General features: G+C 44.5%; 1 protein-coding gene across 11 annotated transcripts in view; it reads left to right on the top strand.

Annotated features, from left to right (window-relative positions):
• Positions 1-3,177: 3,177 nt before the first annotated feature.
• The window catches only part of LOC106630536 (branched-chain alpha-ketoacid dehydrogenase kinase), a 37,536-nt gene continuing 18,863 nt past the window's right edge, over positions 3,178-21,850 (top strand). For all 11 annotated transcript variants that reach the window (XM_074558107.1, XM_074558110.1, XM_074558108.1 and 8 more), the window contains exons 1-5: positions 3,178-3,273; positions 9,664-9,774; positions 11,723-11,770; positions 15,379-15,498; positions 21,301-21,399. In XM_074558107.1, coding sequence (XP_074414208.1) covers positions 3,232-3,273; positions 9,664-9,774; positions 11,723-11,770; positions 15,379-15,498; positions 21,301-21,399 — 420 coding nt within the window. In that variant the 5' untranslated portion in view covers positions 3,178-3,231. The remainder of the gene's footprint in view (positions 3,274-9,663; positions 9,775-11,722; positions 11,771-15,378; positions 15,499-21,300; positions 21,400-21,850) is intronic.

Raw genomic sequence — 21,850 nt, 5'->3', positions numbered from 1 at the left:
TGGATTTTGGGACCATTTCAGGAGGATTTTGGGGGGACATTGGAGCTTTTTTGGGGGGAATTTTAGGGGGATTTTGTGACCATTTTTGGCCGATTTTGGGGCATTTTTTTGGGCTTTTTCGGTGGGATTTTTAGGGGGGTTTTGAGGCCATTTGGGGAGAATTTTTGCACCTTTTTGGGGGATTTTGGGGCTTTTTTGGGGGGAATTTTAGGGGGATTTTGGGGCCATTTTTGCTTGATTTTGGTGCCATTTTTAGGGGATTTTGGGGGTAATTTTATGAGAATTTGGAGGGAATTTTTGCTGATTCTGGGTCCATTTTTGGGGGAATTTTAGGGGATTTTGGGGCCATTTTGGGGAGAATTTTTGCACCTTTTGGGGGGATTTTGGGGCTTTTTTTGGGGAATTTTAGAGGGATTTTGGGGCCATTTTGGGGGATTTTGAGGCCCTTTTTGGGGGGATTTGGGGTGGATTTTGGGGGGATTTTGGGACCATTTTTGGCTGATTTTGGGGCCTTTTTTTGGGCTTTTTCCGTGGGATTTTTAGGAGGTTTTGGGACCATTTTTGTGACCATTTTTTGGCCTTTTTCGGTGGGATTTTTAGGGGGTTTTTGAGGCCATTTTGGGGAGAATTTTTGCACCTTTTTGGGGGGATTTTGGGGCTTTTTTGGGGGAATTTTAGGGGGATTTTGAGGCCATTTTGGGGAGAATTTTTGCACCTTTTTTGGGGATTTTGGGGCTTTTTTTGGGGAATTTTCGGGGGATTTTGGGGCCATTTTTGCTGGATTTTGGTGCCATTTTTAGGGGATTTTGGGGGTAATTTTAGGAGGATTTGGAGGTAATTTTTGCCTGATTCTGGGTCCATTTTTGGGGAATTTTAGGGGGATTTTGGGGCCATTTTGGGGAGAATTTTTGCACCTTTTTGGGGGATTTTGGGGCTTTTTTGGGGGAATTTTAGGGGGATTTTGGGACCATTTTTGCTGGATTTTGGTGCCATTTTTAGGGGATTTTGGGGGTAATTTTTGCCCAATTCTGGGTCCATTTTGGGGGAATTTTGGGGGGATTTTGGGGCCATTTTGGAGAGAATTTTTGCACCCCTTTTGGGGGGATTTTGGGGCTTTTTTTGGGGAATTTTAGAGGGATTTTGAGGCCATTTTTAGGGCATTTTGGGGGGTAATTTTACGAGGATTTGGAGGGAATTTTTGCCTGATTCTGGGTCCATTTTGGGGGAATTTTAGGGGAATTTTGAGGCCATTTTGGGGAGAATTTTTGCACCTTTTTGGGGGATTTTGGGGCTTTTTTTGGGGTAATTTTCAGGGGATTTTGGGGCCATTTTTGCTGGATTTTGGTGCCATTTTTAGGGGATTTTGGGGGTAATTTTAGGAGGATTTGGAGGGAATTTTTTGCGTGATTCTGGGTCCATTTTGGGGGAATTTTAGGGGGATTTTGAGGCCATTTTGGGGAGAATTTTTGCATCTTTTTGGGGGGATTTTGGGGCCTTTTTTTGGGGAATTTTTGGGGGATTTTGAGGCCATTTTGGGGAGAATTTTTGCACCTTTTAGGGGGATTTTGAGGCTTTTTTTGGGGGAATTTTAGGGGGATTTTGGGGCCATTTTGGGGAGAATTTTTGCACCCTTTTGGGGGATTTTGGGGCTTTTTGGGGGAATTTTAGGGGAATTTTGGGGCCATTTTTGCTGGATTTTGGTGCCATTTTTAGGGGATTTTGGGGGTAATTTTTGCCCAATTCTGGGTCCATTTTGGGGCCATTTTAGGGCTGATTTTGGGGGGATTTTGGGGAGATTTTGAGGGGATTTTCTGGCCCTTTTTGGGGGGATTTGGGGCGGATTTTTGGGTGATTTTGGGACCATTTTTGGCTGATTTTGTGGCCTTTTTTGGGCTTTTTCAGTGGGATTTTTAGGAGGTTTTGGACCATTTTTGTGACCATTTTTGGGCTTTTTTGGGGGGGATTTTTAGGGGGGTTTTGAGGCCATTTTGGGGAGAATTTTTGCACCTTTTTTGCGGGGATTTTGGGGCTTTTTTTGGGGGAATTTTCGGGGATTTTGGGGCCATTTTTGCTGGATTTTGGTGCCATTTTTAGGGGATTTTGGGGGTAATTTTAGGAGGATTTGGAGGGAATTTTTTGCCTGATTCTGGGTCCATTTTGGGGGAATTTTAGGGGAATTTTGAGGCCATTTTGGGGAGAATTTTTGTACCTTTTTTTGGGGGTTTTTGGGGCTTTTTTTGGGGAATTTTAGGGTGGTTTTGAGGCCATTTTGGGGAGAATTTTTGCACCCTTTTGGGGGGATTTTTGGGGCTTTTTTTGGGGAATTTTAGAGGGATTTTGGGACCATTTTGGGGAGAATTTTTGCACCTTTTGGGGGATTTTGGGGCCTTTTTTTGGGGGGAATTTTAGGGGGATTTTGGGGCCATTTTTGCTGGATTTTGGTGCCATTTTTAGGGGATTTTGGGGGTAATTTTAGGAGGATTTGGAGGGAATTTTTGCTGATTCTGTGTCCATTTTGGGGGAATTTTGGGGCCATTTTAGGGCTGATTTTGAGGGGATTTTGAGGGGATTTTGAGGCCATTTTGAGGGGATTTTCTGGCCCTTTTTGGGGGGATTTTGGGACCATTTTTGGCTGATTTTGGGGCCTTTTTGGGCTTTTTCAGTGGGATTTTTAGGAGGTTTTGTGACCATTTTTGGGGCTTTTTTTGGGCTTTTTTGGGGGGATTTTAAGGGGATTTTGTGACCATTTTTGGGCCCTTTTTTGGGCATTTTTTGGGGGATTTTTAGGAGGTTTTGTGACCATTTTTGGGGCCTTTTTTGGGCTTTTTGGGGGGATTTTAAGGGGATTTTGTGACCATTTTTGGGCCCTTTTTTGGGCATTTTTTGGGGGATTTTTAGGAGGTTTTGTGACCATTTTTGTGACCATTTTTGGGCTTTTTTGGGGGGATTTTAAGGGAATTTTGTGACCATTTTGGGGGCCTTTTTTTGGGCTTTTTTGGGGGATTTTTAGGAGGTTTTGTGACCATTTTTGTGACCATTTTTGGGCTTTTTTGGGGGGATTTTAAGGGAATTTTGTGACCATTTTGGGGGCCTTTTTTGGGCTTTTTTGGGGGGATTTTTAGGGGGGTTTCAGCTCCATTTTGGGCTGGATTCCATCCCGAATTTGGTTTTTCACCAAAATCTCCTTTTTTTGCCCCAAACCAGCCCTCGGTGCGTTTGACCCCCACCACGATGCTCTACTCGGGGCGCTCGCAGGACGGCAGCCACATCCTGGTGAGGGGGGGTCCCCAAATTCGGGGAGGGGTCCCCAAAACCTGGGAGGGGTCCCCAAAAATTGCACCAAAATTTGGGGATTTTTCCTGGAATTTTGGGGAAATTTTGGGGAAATTTTGGGGAAATTTTGGGGAATTTTTGGGGGGAAAAAGGGTTGGGGGAGGTCAAATTTTGGGGGTCCCCAAATCTGGGAGGGACCCCAAAAATTGCACCAAAATTTGGCGGATTTTTCCCTGAATTTTGGGGGGAAAAAGGGTTGGGGGAGGTCAAATTTTGGGGGTCCCCAAATCCCCAAAAATTGGGGGAAAAGAAGAGGGAGGGGTCCCCAAAAATTGCACCAAAATTTGGGGATTTTCCCCTGAATTTTGGGGAATTTTTGGGGAAATTTTGGGGAAATTTTGGGGGAAATTTTGGGGAAATTTTGGGGAAAAAAGGGTTGGGGGAGGTCAAATTTTGGGGGTCCCCAAAATCTGGGAGGGGTCCCAAAAATTGGGGGAAAACAAGAGGGAGGGGCCCCAAAAATTGCCCCAAAATTTGGGGATTTTTCCTTGAATTTTGGGGAAATTTTGGGGAAATTTTGGGGAAATTTTGGGGAATTTTGGGGGAAAAAGGGTTGGGGGAGGTCAAATTTTGGGGGTCCCCAAATCCCCAAAATTTGGGGGAAAAGAAGAGGGAGGGGCCCCAAAAATTGCACTAAAATTTGGGGATTTTTCCTTGAATTTTGGGGAATTTTTGGGGAAAAAAAGGGTTGGGGGAGGTCAAATTTTGGGGGTCCCCAAATCTGGGAGGGGCCCCAAAAATTGCACCAAAATTTGGGGATTTTTCGCTGAATTTTGGGGAATTTTTTGGGGAAAAAAAGGGGTTGGGGGAGGTCAAATTTTGGGGGTCCAAAAATCTGGGAGGGGTCCCCAAAAATTGGGGGAAAAGTAGAGGGAGGGACCCCAAAAATTGCACCAAAATTTGGGGATTTTCCCTTGAATTTTGGGGAATTTTTGGGGAAAAAAAGGGTTGGGGGAGGTCAAATTTTGGGGGTCCCCAAATCTGGGAGGGGCCCCAAAAATTGCACCAAAATTTGGGGATTTTTCCTTGAATTTTGGGAAATTTTTTGGGGAATTTTGGGGGAAAAAAAAGGGTTGGGGGAAGTCAAATTTTGGGGGTCCCCAAATCCCCAAAATTTGGGGTAAAAGTCCCCAAAAATTGCACCAAAATTTGGGGATTTTTCCCTGAATTTTGGGGAATTTTTGGGGAAAAAGGGGTTGGGGGAGGTCAAATTTTGGGGGTCCAAAAATCTGGGAGGGGGTTCAAAAATTGCACCAAAATTTGGGGATTTTTCCCTGAATTTTGGGGAATTTTTTGGGGAAATTTTGGGGGGAAAAAGGGTTGGGGGAACCCCAAATTCAGGGGTCCCCAAATCTGGGAGGGGTCCCAAAAAATTGCACCAAAATTTGGGGATTTTTTCCCTGAATTTTGGGGAATTTTTTGGGGAATTTTGGGGGAAAAAAAGGGTTGGGGAAGGTCAAATTTTGGGGGTTCCCAAATCCCCAAAATTTGGGGTAAAAGTCCCCAAAAATTGCACCAAAATTTGGGGATTTTTCCTTGAATTTTGGGAATTTTTTTGGGAAATTTTGGGGGAAAAAAAAGGTTGGGGGGAGGTCAAATTTTGGGGGTCCCCAAATCTGGGAGGGGCCCCCAAAATTTGGGGTTTTTTTGTGAATTTTGGGGGTAAAATGGGTGGAGGGATCCCCAAAATTTGGAGAGTGAAAGGATTGGGGGAACAGGACTTAAAATTTGGGGTAAAAAAATTAAAAAATTGGGGAGATACATCAAAAATTTGGGGTGAAAGTCAAAATTTTGCGATGAACCGTTCAGAATTTAGGGCAAAAACTCGAAAATTTCAGCAAAACCTCCAGATTTTGGGGTGAAACATCAAAAACTTGGGAGAAAACCTTGAAAATTTGGGCAAAACCTCAAAAATTTGGGGTAAAAACCGTTCCAAAATTTGAGGAGAAAATTCAAAAATTTGATGTAAAAAAATTGAAGTTTTGGGGTGAAAATTTCAGATTTTGGGGGAATTTTTTGGGTTTGGTTGGGCAGAACCCCTCAAAATTTGGGTGTGAAAATTCCCAAATTGCCAGAAATCCCCAAAGGTGCTAAAAACTCAGGATTTGCCCAAAATTTGCTTTTTTTTGCAGCAGGAGCTGCCCGTGAGCATCAGAATTTGGGGTGAAAACTCAAAAATTTGGAGCAAAAGTTCAAAAATTTGGGGAGAAAGCCTCAGAATTTGGGTAAAATATCAAAAATTTAGGAGAAAGTCTCAAAAAGTTGGGGCAAAACCTCCAAAATTTGGGATGAAAACTCAAAAATTTGGGGTAAAAACTCATAAATTTGGGCAAAACTTTAAAAAAAAAAAGGGGTAAAACCTCCAGAATTTGGAGTGAAAAACTCAAAATTTTTGGATGAAATTTTTAAAATAAAAATGGGGTAAAACATCCAAAATTTGGGGTAAAAACCTCAAAATTTTGGGATGAAACTTTAAAAAAAATGGGGTAAAACCTTCAGAATTTGGGGTAAAAACCTCCAAATTTCGCGGTGAAACTCCAAGAAATTGTGGTAAAACCTCCAGATGTTGTTGATTTTGTGGGATTTGCCCAAAATTTTCATTTTTTGCCCAGAAAAGCGCCCGGTACCTGCAGCAGGAGCTGCCCGTGCGCATCAGAATTTGGGGTGGAAACTCCAAAATTTGGGGTGAAAACTCCAAAATTTGGGATGAAAACTCAAAAATTTTGGGGTGAAACTTTAGAAAAGAAATGGGGTCAAACTTCCAGAATTTGGGGTGAAAAACTCAAAATTTTGGGATGAAACTTTAAAAAAAAATGGGGTAAAAACCTCAAAATTTTGCGGTAAAACTCCAAAATTTGGGGTAAAATCCTCAAAATTTTTGGATGAAATTTTCAAAAAAAAAAAGGGGTAAAACTTCCAGAATTTGGGGTAAAAACCTCCAAATTTTCAGATGAAACTTTAAAAAAAAATGGGGTAAAAACCTCAAAATTTTGCGGTGAAACTCCAAAATTTGGGGTAAAAAGCCTCCAAATTTCGCTGTGAAACTCCAAAAAATTGGGGTAAAACCTCCAAGTGTTGTTGATTTTGTGGGATTTGCCCAAAATTTTCATTTTTTGCCCAGAAAAGCGCCCGGTACCTGCAGCAGGAGCTGCCCGTGCGCATCAGAATTTGGGGTGGAAACTCCAAAATTTGGGGCAAAAGTTCAAAAATTTGGGGAGAAACCCTCAGAATTTGGGTAAAATATCAAAAATTTGGGGAGAAGTCTCAAAAATTTGAGGTAAAACCCCCAAAATTTGGGGTGAAAATTCAAAAATTTGGGGTAAAAACTCAAAAATTTGGGGTGAAACTTTAAAAAAAAATGGGGTAAAACCTCCAGAATTTGAGTGAAAAACTCAAAATTTTGGGGCGAAACTTAAAAAACAAATGGGGTAAAACTTGCAGATTTTGGGGTAAAAATTTTGTGGTGAAACTCCAAAAAATTGGGGTAAAACTTCCAGAATTTGGGGTGAAAACCTCAAAATTTTGCGGTGAAACTCCAAAATTTGGGGTGAAAACCTCAAAATTTTTGGATGAAATTTTCAAAATAAAAATGGGGTAAGACTTCCAGAATTTGGGGTAAAAACCTCAAAATTTTAGGATGAAACTTAGGGGTAAAACTTGCAGATTTTGGGATGAAAACTCAAAAATTTGAGATGAAACTTTGGGGTAAAACTTGCAAAATTTGGTGTAAAAAACCTCCAAATTTTGGGGTGAAACTCCAAAAAATTGGGGGTAAAACCTCCAGAATTTGGGGTAAAACCTCCAAGTGTTGTTGATTTTGTGGGATTTGCCCAAAATTTTCATTTTTTGGCCCAGAAAAGCGCCCGGTACCTGCAGCAGGAGCTGCCCGTGCGCATCAGAATTTGGGGTGGAAACTCAAAAATTTGGGGTGGAAACTCAAAAATTTGGGGTGGAAACTCAAAAATTTGGGGTGAAACTTTAGAAAAGAAATGGGGTAAAAACCTCCAAATTTTGAGGTGAAACTTTAAAAAGAAATGAGGTAAAACTTGCAGATTTTGGGATGAAAACTCAAAAATTTTGGGTGAAACTTTAAAAAGAAATGGGGTAAAACTTGCAGATTTTGGGGTAAAAACCTCCAAATTTTGGGATGAAACTCCAAAAAATTGGGGTAAAACCTCCAGAATTTGGGGTAAAAACCTCCAAATTTTTGGATGAAACTTTCAAAAAAAAAAGGGGTAAAACTTGCAGATTTTGGGGTAAAAACCTCAAAATTTTGGGATGAAACTTTAAAAAATTGGGGTAAAACCTCCAGAATTTGGGGTAAAAACTCAAAAATTTTGGGATGAAACTTTAAAAAAAAATGGGGTAAAAACCTCAAAATTTTGCGGTGAAACTTCAAAATTTGGGGGTAAAAACTTCAAAATTTTGGGATGAAACTTAAAAAAAAAATGGGGTAAAACTTGCAGATTTTGGGATGAAAAACTCAAAATTTTGGGGTGAAACTTTAGAAAAGAAATGAGGTAAAACTTGCAAATTTTGGGGTAAAAACCTCCAAATTTTGGGGTGAAACTCCAAAAAATTGGGGTAAAACCTCCAGAATTTGGGGTAAAAACCTCAAAATTTTGGGGTGAAACTTCAAAAAAAAATGGGGTAAAACTTCCAAAATTTGGGGTGAAAAACTCAAAATTTTAGGATGAAACTTTAAAAAAAAATGGGATAAAAACCTCAAAATTTTGCGGTGAAACTCCAAAATTTGGGGGTAAAAACCTCAAAATTTTGGGATGAAACTTAAAAAAAATGGGGTAAAACCTCCAGAATTTGGGGTAAAAGCCTCAAAATTTTAGGATGAAACTTAGGGGTAAAACTTGCAGATTTTGGGATGAAAACTCAAAAATTTGAGGTGAAACTTTAAAAAGAAATGAGGTAAAACTTGCAAAATTTGGGGTAAAAACCTCCAAATTTTGGGATGAAACTCCAAAAAATTGGGGTAAAACCTCCAGAATTTGGGGTAAAACCTGCAGATGTTGTTGATTTTGTGGGATTTGCCCAAAATTTTCATTTTTTGCCCAGAAAAGCGCCCGGTACCTGCAGCAGGAGCTGCCCGTGCGCATCAGAATTTGGGGTGAAACCTCAAAAATTTGGGGTGGAAACTCCAAAATTTGGGGTGAAACTTTAGAAAAGAAATGGGGTAAAACTTGCAGAATTTGGGGTAAAAACCTCAAAATTTTGGGATGAAACATTAAAAAAAAATGGGATAAAAACCTCAAAATTTTGCGGTGAAACTCCAAAATTTGGGGTAAAAAACTCAAAAATTTTGGGATGAAACTCCAAAAAATTGTGGTAAAACCTCCAGATGTTGTTGATTTTGTGGGATTTGCCCAAAATTTTCATTTTTTTGCCCAGAAAAGTGCCCGGTACCTGCAGCAGGAGCTGCCCGTGCGCATCAGAATTTGGGGTGAAAACTCCAAAATTTGGGGTGAAACTTTAAAAAAAATGGGGTAAAACTTACAGATTTTGGGGTAAAAACTTCCAAATTTTGGGATGAAACTTTAAAAAAAAATGGGGATAAAAACCTCAAAATTTTGCGGTAAAACTCCAAAATTTGGGGTAAAAACCTCCAAATTTCGGGGTAAAACCTCCAGAATTTGGGGTAAAACCTCCAAGTGTTGTGGATTTTGTGGGATTTGCCCAAAATTTTCATTTTTTTTCCAGAAAAGCGCCCGGTACCTGCAGCAGGAGCTGCCCGTGCGCATCAGAATTTGGGGTGGAAACACCAAAATTTGGGGTAAAAACCTCCAAATTTTTGGATGAAATTTTCAAAATAAAAATGGGGTAAAACTTGCAGAATTTGGGATGAAAACTCAAAAATTTGGGGGTGAAACTTTAAAAAAGAAATGGGGTAAAACTTGCAGATTTTGGGGTAAAAACCTCAAAATTTCGCCGTGAAACTCCAAGAAATTGGGGTAAAACCTCCAGAATTTGGGGTAAAAGCCTCAAAATTTTGGGGTGAAACTTTCAAAAAAAATGGGGTAAAAACCTCCAGAATTTGGGGCAAAAACCTCCAAATTTTGGGGTGAACCTTCAAAAAAAAAAGGGGTAAAACTTGCAGATTTTGGGGTAAAAAACTCAAAATTTTGGGTGAAACTTTCAAAAAAAAATGGGGTAAAAACCTCAAAATTTTGCGGTAAAACTCCAAAATTTGGGGTAAAAACCTCAAAATTTTGGGATGAAACTCCAAAAAATTGGGGTAAAACCTCCAGAATTTGGGGTAAAACCTCCAGATGTTGTTGATTTTGTGGGATTTGCCCAAAATTTTCATTTTTTGCCCAGAAAAGCGCCCGGTACCTGCAGCAGGAGCTGCCCGTGCGCATCGCCCATCGCATCCAGGGCTTCCGGAACCTTCCCTTCATCATCGGCTGCAACCCCACCATCCTGCACGTGGTGAGCCCAAAAACCCCCAAAATCACCCCAAAAATCCCCAAAATCACCCCAAAAAACCCCAGGGATTGTTGGGAATTCCCAATGTTCCCAACATTCTGAAAAAATTCTGAAAAAAATTTAAATGTTTAAAAAAATCCCCCAAAAAAATCCTAAAATTGCCCCAAGATGATCCAAAAAATGTTCCCAAGAATTCCCCAAAATCCCCAGAATTAAAAGAAAAAAAATCTGAAAAAATAATAAAAAAAAATCCTCAAAAAATCCCCCAAAAAAATCCTAAAATTGCCCCAAAGATGATCTGAAAATGTTCCCAAAATATTCCCCAAATATTCCCAAGAATTCCCCAAAATCCCCAGAATTAAAAGTAAAAAAAATTCTGAAAAAATTAAAATAAAATTTCCTCAAAAAATCCCCCCAAAAAATCCTAAAATTGCCCCAAAGATGATCTGAAAAATGTTCCCGAAATATTCCACAAATATTCCCAAGAATTCCCCAAAATCCCCAAAATTAAAAGAAAAAAAAATCTGAAAAAATAATAAAAAAAAATCCTCAAAAATTCCGCCAAAAAATCTTAAAATTGTCCCAAAGATGATCTAAAAATATTCCTGAAATATTCCACAAATATTCCCAAGAATTCCCCAAAATCCCCAAAATTAAAAGAAAAAAAAATTCTGAAAAAAACAATCTGAAAAAAACAATCTGAAAAAATAAAATAAAAAATAAATTTCCTCAAAAAATCCTCTCAAAATCCCCCAAAAAAATCCTAAAATTGCCCCAAAGATGATCTGAAAAATGTTCCCAAGAATTTTAAGGGAATCCCAAAATCCCCAAAATTAAAAGAAAAATAATTCTGAAAAAATTAAAATAAAATTTCCTTAAAAAATCCCCCCAAAATCCCCCCAAAAAACCCCAAAATCACCCCAAAATCACACCAGGGATTGTTGGGAATTCCCAACGTTCCCAAAATTCTGAAAAAATTCTGAAAAAAATTTAAATGTTTAAAAAAATCCCCCCAAAAAAATCCTAAAATTGCCCCAAGATGATCTGAAAAATGTTCCCAAAATATTCCCCAAATATTCCCAAGAATTCCCCAAAATCCCCAAAATTAAAAGAAAATCTGAAAAATTTAAAAAAAAAATTCCTCAAAAAATCAACCCCAAAATTCCAAAAAAAATCCTAAAATTGCCCAAAGATGATCTGAAAAATGTTCCCGAAATATTCCACAAATATTCCCAAGAATTCCCCAAAATCCCCAAAATTAAAAGAAAAAAAATCTGAAAAAAAAACCAAATCTGAAAAAATAAAATAAAAAATAAATTTCCTCAAAAAATCCCCCCAAAAAAATCCTGAAATTGCCCCAAAGATGATCTGAAAAATGTTCCCGAGAATTTTAAAGGAATCCCAAAATCCCCAAAATTAAAAGAAAAAAAAATCTGAAAAAATTGAAAAAAAAAATTCCTCAAAAAATCAACCCCAAAATTCCAAAAAAAATTCTAAAATTGCCCAAAGATGTTCTGAAAATATTCCTGAAATATTCCACAAATATTCCCAAGAATTCCCCAAAATCCCCAAAATTAAAAGAAAAAAAATTCTGAAAAAAAACAAATCTGAAAAAATTTAAAAAAAAATTCCTCAAAAAATCAACCCCAAAATTCCAAAAAAAAATCCTAAAATTGCCCAAAGATGATCCGAAAAATGTTCCCAAGAATTTTAAGGGAATCCCCAAAATCCCCAAAATTAAAAGAAAAAAAAATTCCAAAAAAACCAGTCTGAAAAAATAAAAAAAAATGCTCAAAAATTCCCAGGAATTCAAAAAATTCTCCCAAAAATCCTGAAAATTTCCAAATTTTTTAGGGGGAATCCCAAGAATCCCCAAAACCTCAAAATTCCCAAAATTTCCCTGGAATTTTCTGGAATTTCCTGATTTTTTCTCTCTCTCCCCTCCCCCCAGCACGAGCTGTACATCCGGGCCTTCCAGAAACTGAGCGACTTCCCCCCGGTGAGTGACAGAAACACCCAAAATACACCAAAATACACCCAAAAATCACCCAAAATACACCAAAAAATACACCCAAAATACACCAAAAATACACCCAAAATACACCCAAAAAACACCCAAAATAAATGTAAAACACACCCAAAATATACCCAAAAATACATCCAAAATACACCCGAAATAAACATAAAATACGCCCAAAAACACACCCAAAATATACCCAAAGTACACCCAAAATACACCAAAAAGATACCCAAAATATACCCAAAAATACACTCAAAATACCCTAAAAATACACCCAAAATACACCCCAAAATCACCCAAAATACACCAAAAAATACATTAAAAATACACCCAAAATACACCCAAAATAAATGTAAAATACACCAAAAATGCACCCAAAAATACACCAAAATACACCCAAAATACATCCAAAATACACCTAAAATTACAGCTGAGATACACCTAAAATAGACCAAAAATACACCCAAAAAACACCCAAAATACACCAAAAATACACCCAAAATTACAGCTGAGATACACCTAAAATAGACCAAAAATGCACCCAAAATACGCCTGAGATACACCCAAAATACACCAAAAATACACTCAAAATACACCCAAAAATCACCCAAAATAAATGTAAAACACACCCAAAATACACCCAAAAATACATCCAAAATACACCCGAAATAAACATAAAATGCACCCAAAATACACCCAAAATAAATGTAAAACATACCCAAAATACACCCGAAATACACCCAAAAATACACCCAAAACACACCAAAAAATACACCCAAAATACACCCCAAAACACACCTGGGATATACCTAAAATACACCCAAAAAACACCCAAAAACACACCCAAAATACACCCAAAATGCACCCCAAAATACACCCAAAATACACCCAAAATACACCCCAAAACACACCTGGGATACACCCAAAATGCACCCAAAAAAACACCCAAAAAAACACCAAAAAGTACACCCAAAATACACCCAAAATACACCAAAAATACGCCTAATATTACAGCTGAGATACAGCTAAAATAGACCAAAAATGCACCCAAAATACACCCAAAAAACACCCAAAAAAGACCCAAAAATACACCCAAAAATCACCCAAAATAAATGTAAAAGACACCCAAAATACACCAAAAATTACAGCTGAGATACAGCTAAAATAGACCAAAAATGCACCCAAAATACACACAAAAATACACCCAAAATACACCTGGGATACACCCAAAAAACACCGAAAAATACAACCAAAAATACACCCAAAATACATCTAAAATACACCAAAAATACACCCAAAATAAATGTAAAACACACCTAAAATATACCCAAAAATACACCCCAAAAAGACCCAAAAACACACCCAAAATACACCAAAAATACATTTAAGATACACCCAAAACACACCTGGGATATACCCAAAATACACCCAAAAAACACCAAAAAATACATCCAAAAAAGACCCAAAAATACACCCAAAATACACCTGGGATATACCCAAAATACACCCAAAAAACACCCAAAATACACCAAAAAATACATCCAAAATACACCCAAAATACATCAAAAATTACACCAAAAATAGACCCAAAAAAAGTGTAAAATACACCCAAAATACACCCAAAATACACCCAAAACCACCAAAAAATACACCCAAAATACACCCAAAATACACCCCAAAATACACCCCAAAATACACCCCGAAATACACCCAAAAATACACCCAAAATACACCCCAAAATGCACCCAAAAATCACCCCAAAACACACCTGGGATATACCCAAAATACACCAAAAATACACCTGGGATACACCTAAAATACCCCCAAAAAACACCCAAAAAAACACCAAAAAATACACCCAAAAAAGACCCAAAAATACACCCAAAAATACACCCGAAATACACCTGAAATACACCTGGGATACAGCCAAAATACACCTGGGCGCACCTGGGCACAGCTGGGCTCTGACCTGGTATAACCTGGCACACACCTGGGGGGGGTAAAAACACACCTGTCACACCTGTGTCACACCTGTTGCTCACCTGTGTCACCTGTGCAGATCACAGTGACGAGTCGCAGTACTGCGTGTTGCTGTGTGTGTCACACCTGTCACACCTGTGTCTCACCTGTGTCACACCTGTCACACCTGTCTCACACCTGTCACACCTGTATCACACCTCTCACCTGTATCTCACCTGTGTCCCACCTGTCTCTCACCTGTCTCACACCTGTCTCTCACCTGTGTCTCACCTGTCTCACCTGTGTCTCACCTGTATCTCACCTGTCTCACCTGTCTCAGATCCAGTCCCACAGTGATGAGTCCCAGCACTGCGCGTTGCTGTCACACCTGTCACACCTCTCACCTGTCTCTCACCTGTGTCTCACCTGTCTCAGATCCAGGCTCACAGTGACGAGTCCCAGTACTGCGCGTTGCTGTCACACCTGTCACACCTGTATCTATCTCACCTGCAGATCCAGTCCCACAGTGATGAGTCTCAGTACTGCGCGTTGCTGTCACACCTGTATCTCACCTGTCACACCTGTGTCTCACCTGTATCTCACCTGTAGATCCAGGCTCACAGTGACCAGTCCCAGCACTGCGCATTGCTGTCACACCTGTCTGTATCTCACCTGTAGATCCAGTCCCACAGCGATGAGTCCCAGTACTGTGCGTTGCTGTGTGTGTCACACCTGTCACACCTGTGTCACACCTGTCTGTATCTCACCTGTGCAGATCCAGTCCCACAGCGATGAGTCTCAGTACTGCGCGTTGCTGTCACACCTGTCACACCTGTCAGTGTCACACCTGTCACACCTGTGTCACACCTGTGTCACACCTGTCTCTCACCTGTTCAGATCCAGTCCCACAGCGATGAGTCTCAGTACTGCGCGTTGCTGTGTGTGTCACACCTGTCACACCTGTGTCACACCTGTCTGTGTCTCACCTGTATCTCACCTGTTACCTGTTCAGATCCAGGCTCACAGTGATGAGTCCCAGTACTGCGCGTTGCTGTCACACCTGTCAGTATCTCACCTGTTACCTGTTACCTGTTCAGATCCAGTCCCACACCGACGAGTCCCAGTACTGCGCGTTGCTGTGTGTGTCACACCTGTGTCACACCTGTCAGTGTCACACCTGTCTCACCTGTCTCTATCTCACCTGTTCAGATCCAGTCCCACAGTGATGAGTCTCAGTACTGCGCGTTGCTGTGTGTGACACACCTGTCAGTATCTCACCTGTATTTATCTCACCTGTTACCTGTTACCTGTTCAGATCCAGTCCCACAGTGACGAGTCCCAGTACTGCGCGTTGCTGTCACACCTGTCACACCTGTCACACCTGTCACACCTGTGTCTCACCTGCAGATCCAGTCTCACACCGATGAGTCTCAATACTGCGCGTTGCTGTGTGTGTCACACCTGTCAGTGTCACACCTGTCACACCTGTATCTATCTCACCTGCAGATCCAGTCTCACACCGATGAGTCTCAGTACTGCACGTTGCTGTGTGTGTCACACCTGTCACACCTGTGTCACACCTGTCACACCTGTGTCACACCTGTATCTCACCTGTCTCTCACCTGTAGATCCAGTCCCACAGTGACGAGTCCCAGTACTGCGCGTTGCTGCGGCAGCTGCTGGAGGATCACAAGGACGTGGTGACGCTGCTGGCGGAGGGGCTGAGGGAGTGCCGGAGACACATACAGGTAACTGACACACCTGGGACAGGTAACACACCTGGGACAGGTAACACACACCTGTGTTAGATAAACACACCTGGGATACACTTGTGTGACACACACACTGCTGGCCGAGGGGCTGAGGGAGTGCCGGAGACACATACAGGTAACTGAGATACACCTGGGACAGGTAACTGACACACCTGAGATAGATAAACACACCTGGGACAGGTAACTGACACACCTGAGACACACCCACACACACCTGTGTGACACACACACACCTGTGTTACACACACGCTGCTGGCGGAGGGGCTGAGGGAGTGCCGGAGACACATACAGGTAACTGACACACCTGGGACAGGTAATCTCACCTGGGTCACACCTGGGACACACCTGAGATAGATAAACACACCTGGGATACACCTGTGTGACACACACACCTGAGACACACCCACACACACCTGTGTGACACACACGCTGCTGGCAGAGGGGCTGAGGGAGTGCCGGAGACACATACAGGTAACTGACACACCTGAGATACACCTGAGATACACCTGAGACAGGTAACACACACCTGGGACACACCTGTGATAGATAAACACACCTGGGATACACCTGGGATACACACACACTGCTGGCGGAGGGGCTGAGGGAGTGCCGGAGACACATACAGGTAACTGACACACCTGGGACAGGTAACTGACACACCTGGGACAGGTAACTGACACACCTGGGACACACCTGGGTTACACCCACACACACCTGGGACACGCCTGTGTTACATACATGCTGCTGGCGGAGGGGCTGAGGGAGTGCCGGAGACACATACAGGTAACACACCTGGGACAGGTAACACACCTGAGATACACCTGGGATACACCTGGGACAGGTAACTGACACACCTGTGTTAGATAAACACACCTGGGATACACCTGTGTGACACACACCCACACACACCTGGGATACACCTGTGTTACACACACGCTGCTGGTGGAGGGGCTGAGGGAGTGCCGGAGATACATACAGGTAACTGACACACCTGGGACAGGTAACTGACACACCTGGGACACACCTGAGATAGATAAACACACCTGGGACAGGTAACTGACACACCTGGGACAGGTAACCTCACCTGGGACACACCCACACACACCTGGGACACACCTGTGTTACACACACGCTGCTGGCGGAGGGGCTGAGGGAGTGCCGGAGACACATACAGGTAACACACCTGGGACAGGTAACTGACACACCTGAGACACACCTGAGATACACCTGAGATAGATAAACACACCTGGGATACACCTGTGTGACACACACACTGCTGGCGGAGGGGCTGAGGGAGTGCTGGAGACACATACAGGTAACACACCTGAGACAGGTAACACACCTGGGACACACCTGAGATACACCTGGGACAGGTAACACACCTGGGACAGGTAACTGATACACCTGGGACACACCCACACACACCTGTGTTACACACACACTGCTGGCAGAGGGGCTGAGGGAGTGCCGGAGACACATACAGGTAACTGGGACAGGTAACACACCTGGGACAGGTAACACACCTGGGACAGGTAACACACACCTGTGTTACACACACGCTGCTGGCGGAGGGGCTGAGGGAGTGCCGGAGACACATCCAGGTAACTGACACACCTGGGACACACCTGGGACACACCTGGGATACACCTGGGACACACCTGGGACAGGTAACACACACCTGAGATAGATAAACACACCTGGGACACAGCTGTGTTACACACACGCTGCTGGCAGAGGGGCTGAGAGAGTGCCGGAGACACATCCAGGTAACTGAGATACACCTGAGACACACTTGGGACACACCTGGGACAGGTAACCCACACCTGAGATACACCTGGGTTACACCTGAGATAGATGAACACGCCTGGGTCACACCTAGGGCAGGTAATCACACCTGGGTCACACCTGGGGAATCCCACCTGAGCCACAGCCACTCACCTGTCCCTGACCTGGCTCACCTGGCTCACCTGTCTCACCTGTATCTCACCTGTGTCTCACCTGTCCATCTCACCTGTCCATCTCACCTGTCATATGTCCCACACCTATCTTACCTGTCTCACTTGTCTCTCACCTGTGTCTCACCTGTCTCTCACCTGTCTCTCACCTGTCTCTCACCTGTGTCTCACCTGTCTCTCACCTGTGTCTCACCTGTGTCTCACCTGTCTCTCACCTGTGTCTCACCTGTGTCTCACCTGTCTCTCACCTGTCCCTCACCTGTCTCTCACCTGTCTCTCACCTGTCTCTCACCTGTCCATCTCACCTGTGTCCCACCTGTCTCTCACCTGTCTCTCACCTGTGTCTCACCTGTCTCTCACCTGTCTCTCACCTGTCCCACCTGTCTCTCACCTGTCTCTCACCTGTCTCTCACCTGTCTCTCACCGGTCCCTCACCTGTGTCTCACCTGTCTCTCACCTGTCTCTCACCTGTCTCTCACCTGTGTCTCACCTGTCTCTCACCTGTCTCTCACCTGTCTCTCACCTGTCTCTCACCTGTGTCTCACCTGTCTCTCACCTGTGTCTCACCTGTGTCTCACCTGTCTCTCACCTGTGTCACACCTGTCTCTCACCTGTGTCTCACCTGTGTCTCACCTGTGTCTCACCTGTCTCTCACCTGTCTCTCACCTGTCTCTCACCTGTGTCTCCCCTGTCCATCTCACCTGTCTCTCACCTGTCTCTCACCTGTGTCTCACCTGTCTCTCACCTGTCTCTCACCTGTCTCTCACCTGTCTCTCACCTGTGTCTCACCTGTCTCTCACCTGTGTCTCACCTGTCTCTCACCTGTGTCTCACCTGTGTCTCACCTGTCCCTCACCTGTCCATCTCACCTGTCTCTCACCTGTGTCCCACCTGTCTCTCACCTGTGTCTCACCTGTGTCTCACCTGTGTCTCACCTGTCCCTCACCTGTCTCTCACCTGTGTCTCACCTGTCTCTCACCTGTCTCTCACCTGTGTCTCACCTGTGTCTCACCTGTCTCTCACCTGTCTCTCACCTGTCTCTCACCTGTCTCTTACCTGTCTCTCACCTGTCTCTCACCTGTCTCTCACCTGTGTCTCACCTGTCTCTCACCTGTCTCTCACCTGTCCCTCACCTGTCTCTCACCTGTCTCTCACCTGTCTCTCACCTGTGTCTCACCTGTGTCCCACCTGTCTCTCACCTGTCTCTCACCTGTGTCTCACCTGTGTCTCACCTGTGTCTCACCTGTGTCTCACCTGTGTCTCACCTGTCCCTCACCTGTCTCTCACCTGTGTCTCACCTGTCTCTCACCTGTCTCTCACCTGTGTCTCACCTGTGTCTCACCTGTCTCTCACCTGTCTCTCACCTGTCTCTCACCTGTCTCTTACCTGTCTCTCACCTGTCTCTCACCTGTCTCTCACCTGTGTCTCACCTGTCTCTCACCTGTCTCTCACCTGTCCCTCACCTGTCTCTCACCTGTCTCTCACCTGTCTCTCACCTGTGTCTCACCTGTGTCCCACCTGTCTCTCACCTGTCTCTCACCTGTTCTCACCTGTCTCTCACCTGTCTCTCACCTGTGTCTCACCTGTCTCTCACCTGTCTCTCACCTGTCTCTCACCTGTGTCTCACCTGTCTCTCACCTGTCTCTCACCTGTCTCTCACCTGTGTCTCACCTGTCTCTCACCTGTCTCTCACCTGTCTCTCACCTGTCTCTCACCTGTGTCTCACCTGTCTATCACCTGTGTCCCACCTGTCTCTCACCTGTCTCTCACCTGTGTCTCACCTGTCTCTCACCTGTCTCTCACCTGTTCTCACCTGTCTCTCACCTGTCTCTCACCTGTCTCTCACCTGTCTCTCACCTGTATCTCACCTGTCTCTCACCTGTGTCTCTCACCTGTCTCTCACCTGTCTCTCACCTGTCTCTCACCTGTCTCTCACCTGTGTCTCACCTGTCTCTCACCTGTGTCTCACCTGTCTCTCACCTGTCTCTCACCTGTCTCTCACCTGTGTCCCACCTGTCTCTCACCTGTCTCTCACCTGTGTCTCACCTGTGTCTCACCTGTGTCTCACCTGTGTCTCACCTGTCCATCTCACCTGTCTCTCACCTGTCTCTCACCTGTCTCTCACCTGTCTCTCACCTGTGTCTCACCTGTCTCTCACCTGTCTCTCACCTGTGTCCCACCTGTCTCTCACCTGTCCATCTCACCTGTCTCTCTCTTGTCTCTCACCTGTCTCTCTCCTGTCTCTCACCTGTCTCTCACCTGTCTCTCTCCTGTCTCTCACCTGTCTCTCACCTGTGTCTCACCTGTCTCTCACCTGTCTCTCACCTGTCCATCTCACCTGTTCTCACCTGTGTCTCACCTGTCTCTCACCTGTGTCTCACCTGTGTCTCACCTGTCTCTCACCTGTCTCTCACCTGTGTCTCACCTGTCTCTCACCTGTGTCTCACCTGTCTCCCACCTGTCTCTCACCTGTGTCTCACCTGTGTCTCACCTGTCTCTCACCTGTCTCTCACCTGTGTCTCACCTGTGTCTCACCTGTGTCTCACCTGTCTCTCACCTGTCTCTCACCTGTCCATCTCACCTGTCTCTCACCTGTCTCTCACCTGTCTCTCACCTGTCTCACCTGTCTCTCACCTGTCTCTCACCTGTGTCTCACCTGTCTCTCACCTGTCTCTCACCTGTCTCTCACCTGTCTCTCACCTGTCTCTCACCTGTGTCTCACCTGTCTCTCACCTGTGTCTCACCTGTCTCTCACCTGTCTCTCACCTGTGTCTCACCTGTTCTCACCTGTCTCTCACCTCCCACCTGTCTCTCACCTGTCTCACCTGTCTCTCACCTGTCTCTCACCTGTGTCTCACCTGTCTCTCACCTGTCTCTCACCTGTGTCTCACCTGTCTCTCACCTGTCTCTCACCTGTGTCTCACCTGTGTCTCACCTGTGTCTCACCTGTCTCTCACCTGTCTCTCACCTGTCTCTCACCTGTGTCTCACCTGTCTCTCACCTGTCTCTCACCTGTGTCTCACCTGTCTCTCACCTGTCTCTCACCTGTTCTCACCTGTCTCTCACCTGTCTCTCACCTGTTCTCACCTGTCTCTCACCTGTCTCTCACCTGTCTCTCACCTGTCTCTCACCTGTATCTCACCTGTCTCTCACCTGTGTCTCTCACCTGTCTCTCACCTGTCTCTCACCTGTCTCTCACCTGTGTCTCACCTGTCTCTCACCTGTGTCTCACCTGTCTCTCACCTGTCTCTCACCTGTCTCTCACCTGTGTCTCACCTGTCTCCCACCTGTCTCTCACCTGTCTCTCACCTGTCTCTCACCTGTCTCTCACCTGTGTCTCACCTGTCTCTCACCTGTGTCTCACCTGTGTCTCACCTGTGTCTCACCTGTGTCTCACCTGTGTCTCACCTGTGTCTCACCTGTCTCTCACCTCCCACCTGTCTCTCACCTGTCTCTCACCTGTCTCTCACCTGTGTCTCACCTGTGTCTCACCTGTCTCTCACCTGTCTCTCACCTGTGTCTCACCTGTGTCTCACCTGTGTCTCACCTGTGTCTCACCTGTGTCCCACCTGTTCTCACCTGTCTCTCACCTCCCACCTGTCTCTCACCTGTGTCTCACCTGTCTCTCACCTGTGTCTCACCTGTGTCTCACCTGTCTCTCACCTGTCTCTCACCTGTCTCTCACCTGTCTCTCACCTGTGTCTCACCTGTGTCTCACCTGTGTCTCACCTGTCTCTCCCCTGTCTCTCACCTGTGTCCCACCTGTGTCTCACCTGTCTCTCACCTGTCTCTCACCTGTCTCTCACCTGTGTCTCACCTGTCAGGACGAGCGGCTGCTGCGGCCGTTCCTGGACAAGACGCTGACGTCGCGCCTGGGCATGCGGATGCTGGCGGCGCATCACCTGGCGCTGCACGAGGACAAGGTGAGCACACCTGGATACACCTGGGCACACCTGGATACACCTGGGCAGGTACACAAATCACCTGTACAGGTGTGCATCACCTGGCGCTGCACGAGGACAAGGTGAGAAATCACACCTGGGCACACCTGGATACACCTGTGCACACCTGAGCAGATACACAAATCACCTATAGCTCACCTGTGCAGGTGTGCATCACCTGGCGCTGCACGAGGACAAGGTGAGAAATCACACCTGGGCACACCTGGGCACACCTGGGCACACCTGGGCACACCTGGGCAGGTACATACAAATCACCTGTACGGGTGTGCATCACCTGGCGCTGCACGAGGACAAGGTGAGAGCACACCTGGGCACACCTGGGCACACCTGTGCACACCTGGGCAGGTACACAAATCACCTATTGCTCACCTGTACAGGTGTGTCAGGTACATACAGATCACCTGTACAGGTG

The sequence above is a fragment of the Zonotrichia albicollis genome, chromosome 24 (assembly GCF_047830755.1).
Source record: "Zonotrichia albicollis isolate bZonAlb1 chromosome 24, bZonAlb1.hap1, whole genome shotgun sequence".
Lineage (NCBI taxonomy): Eukaryota > Metazoa > Chordata > Aves > Passeriformes > Passerellidae > Zonotrichia > Zonotrichia albicollis.
The sequence above is the reverse complement of the archived record's forward strand: the minus strand, read 5'-3'. Positions and strand labels throughout refer to the sequence as shown.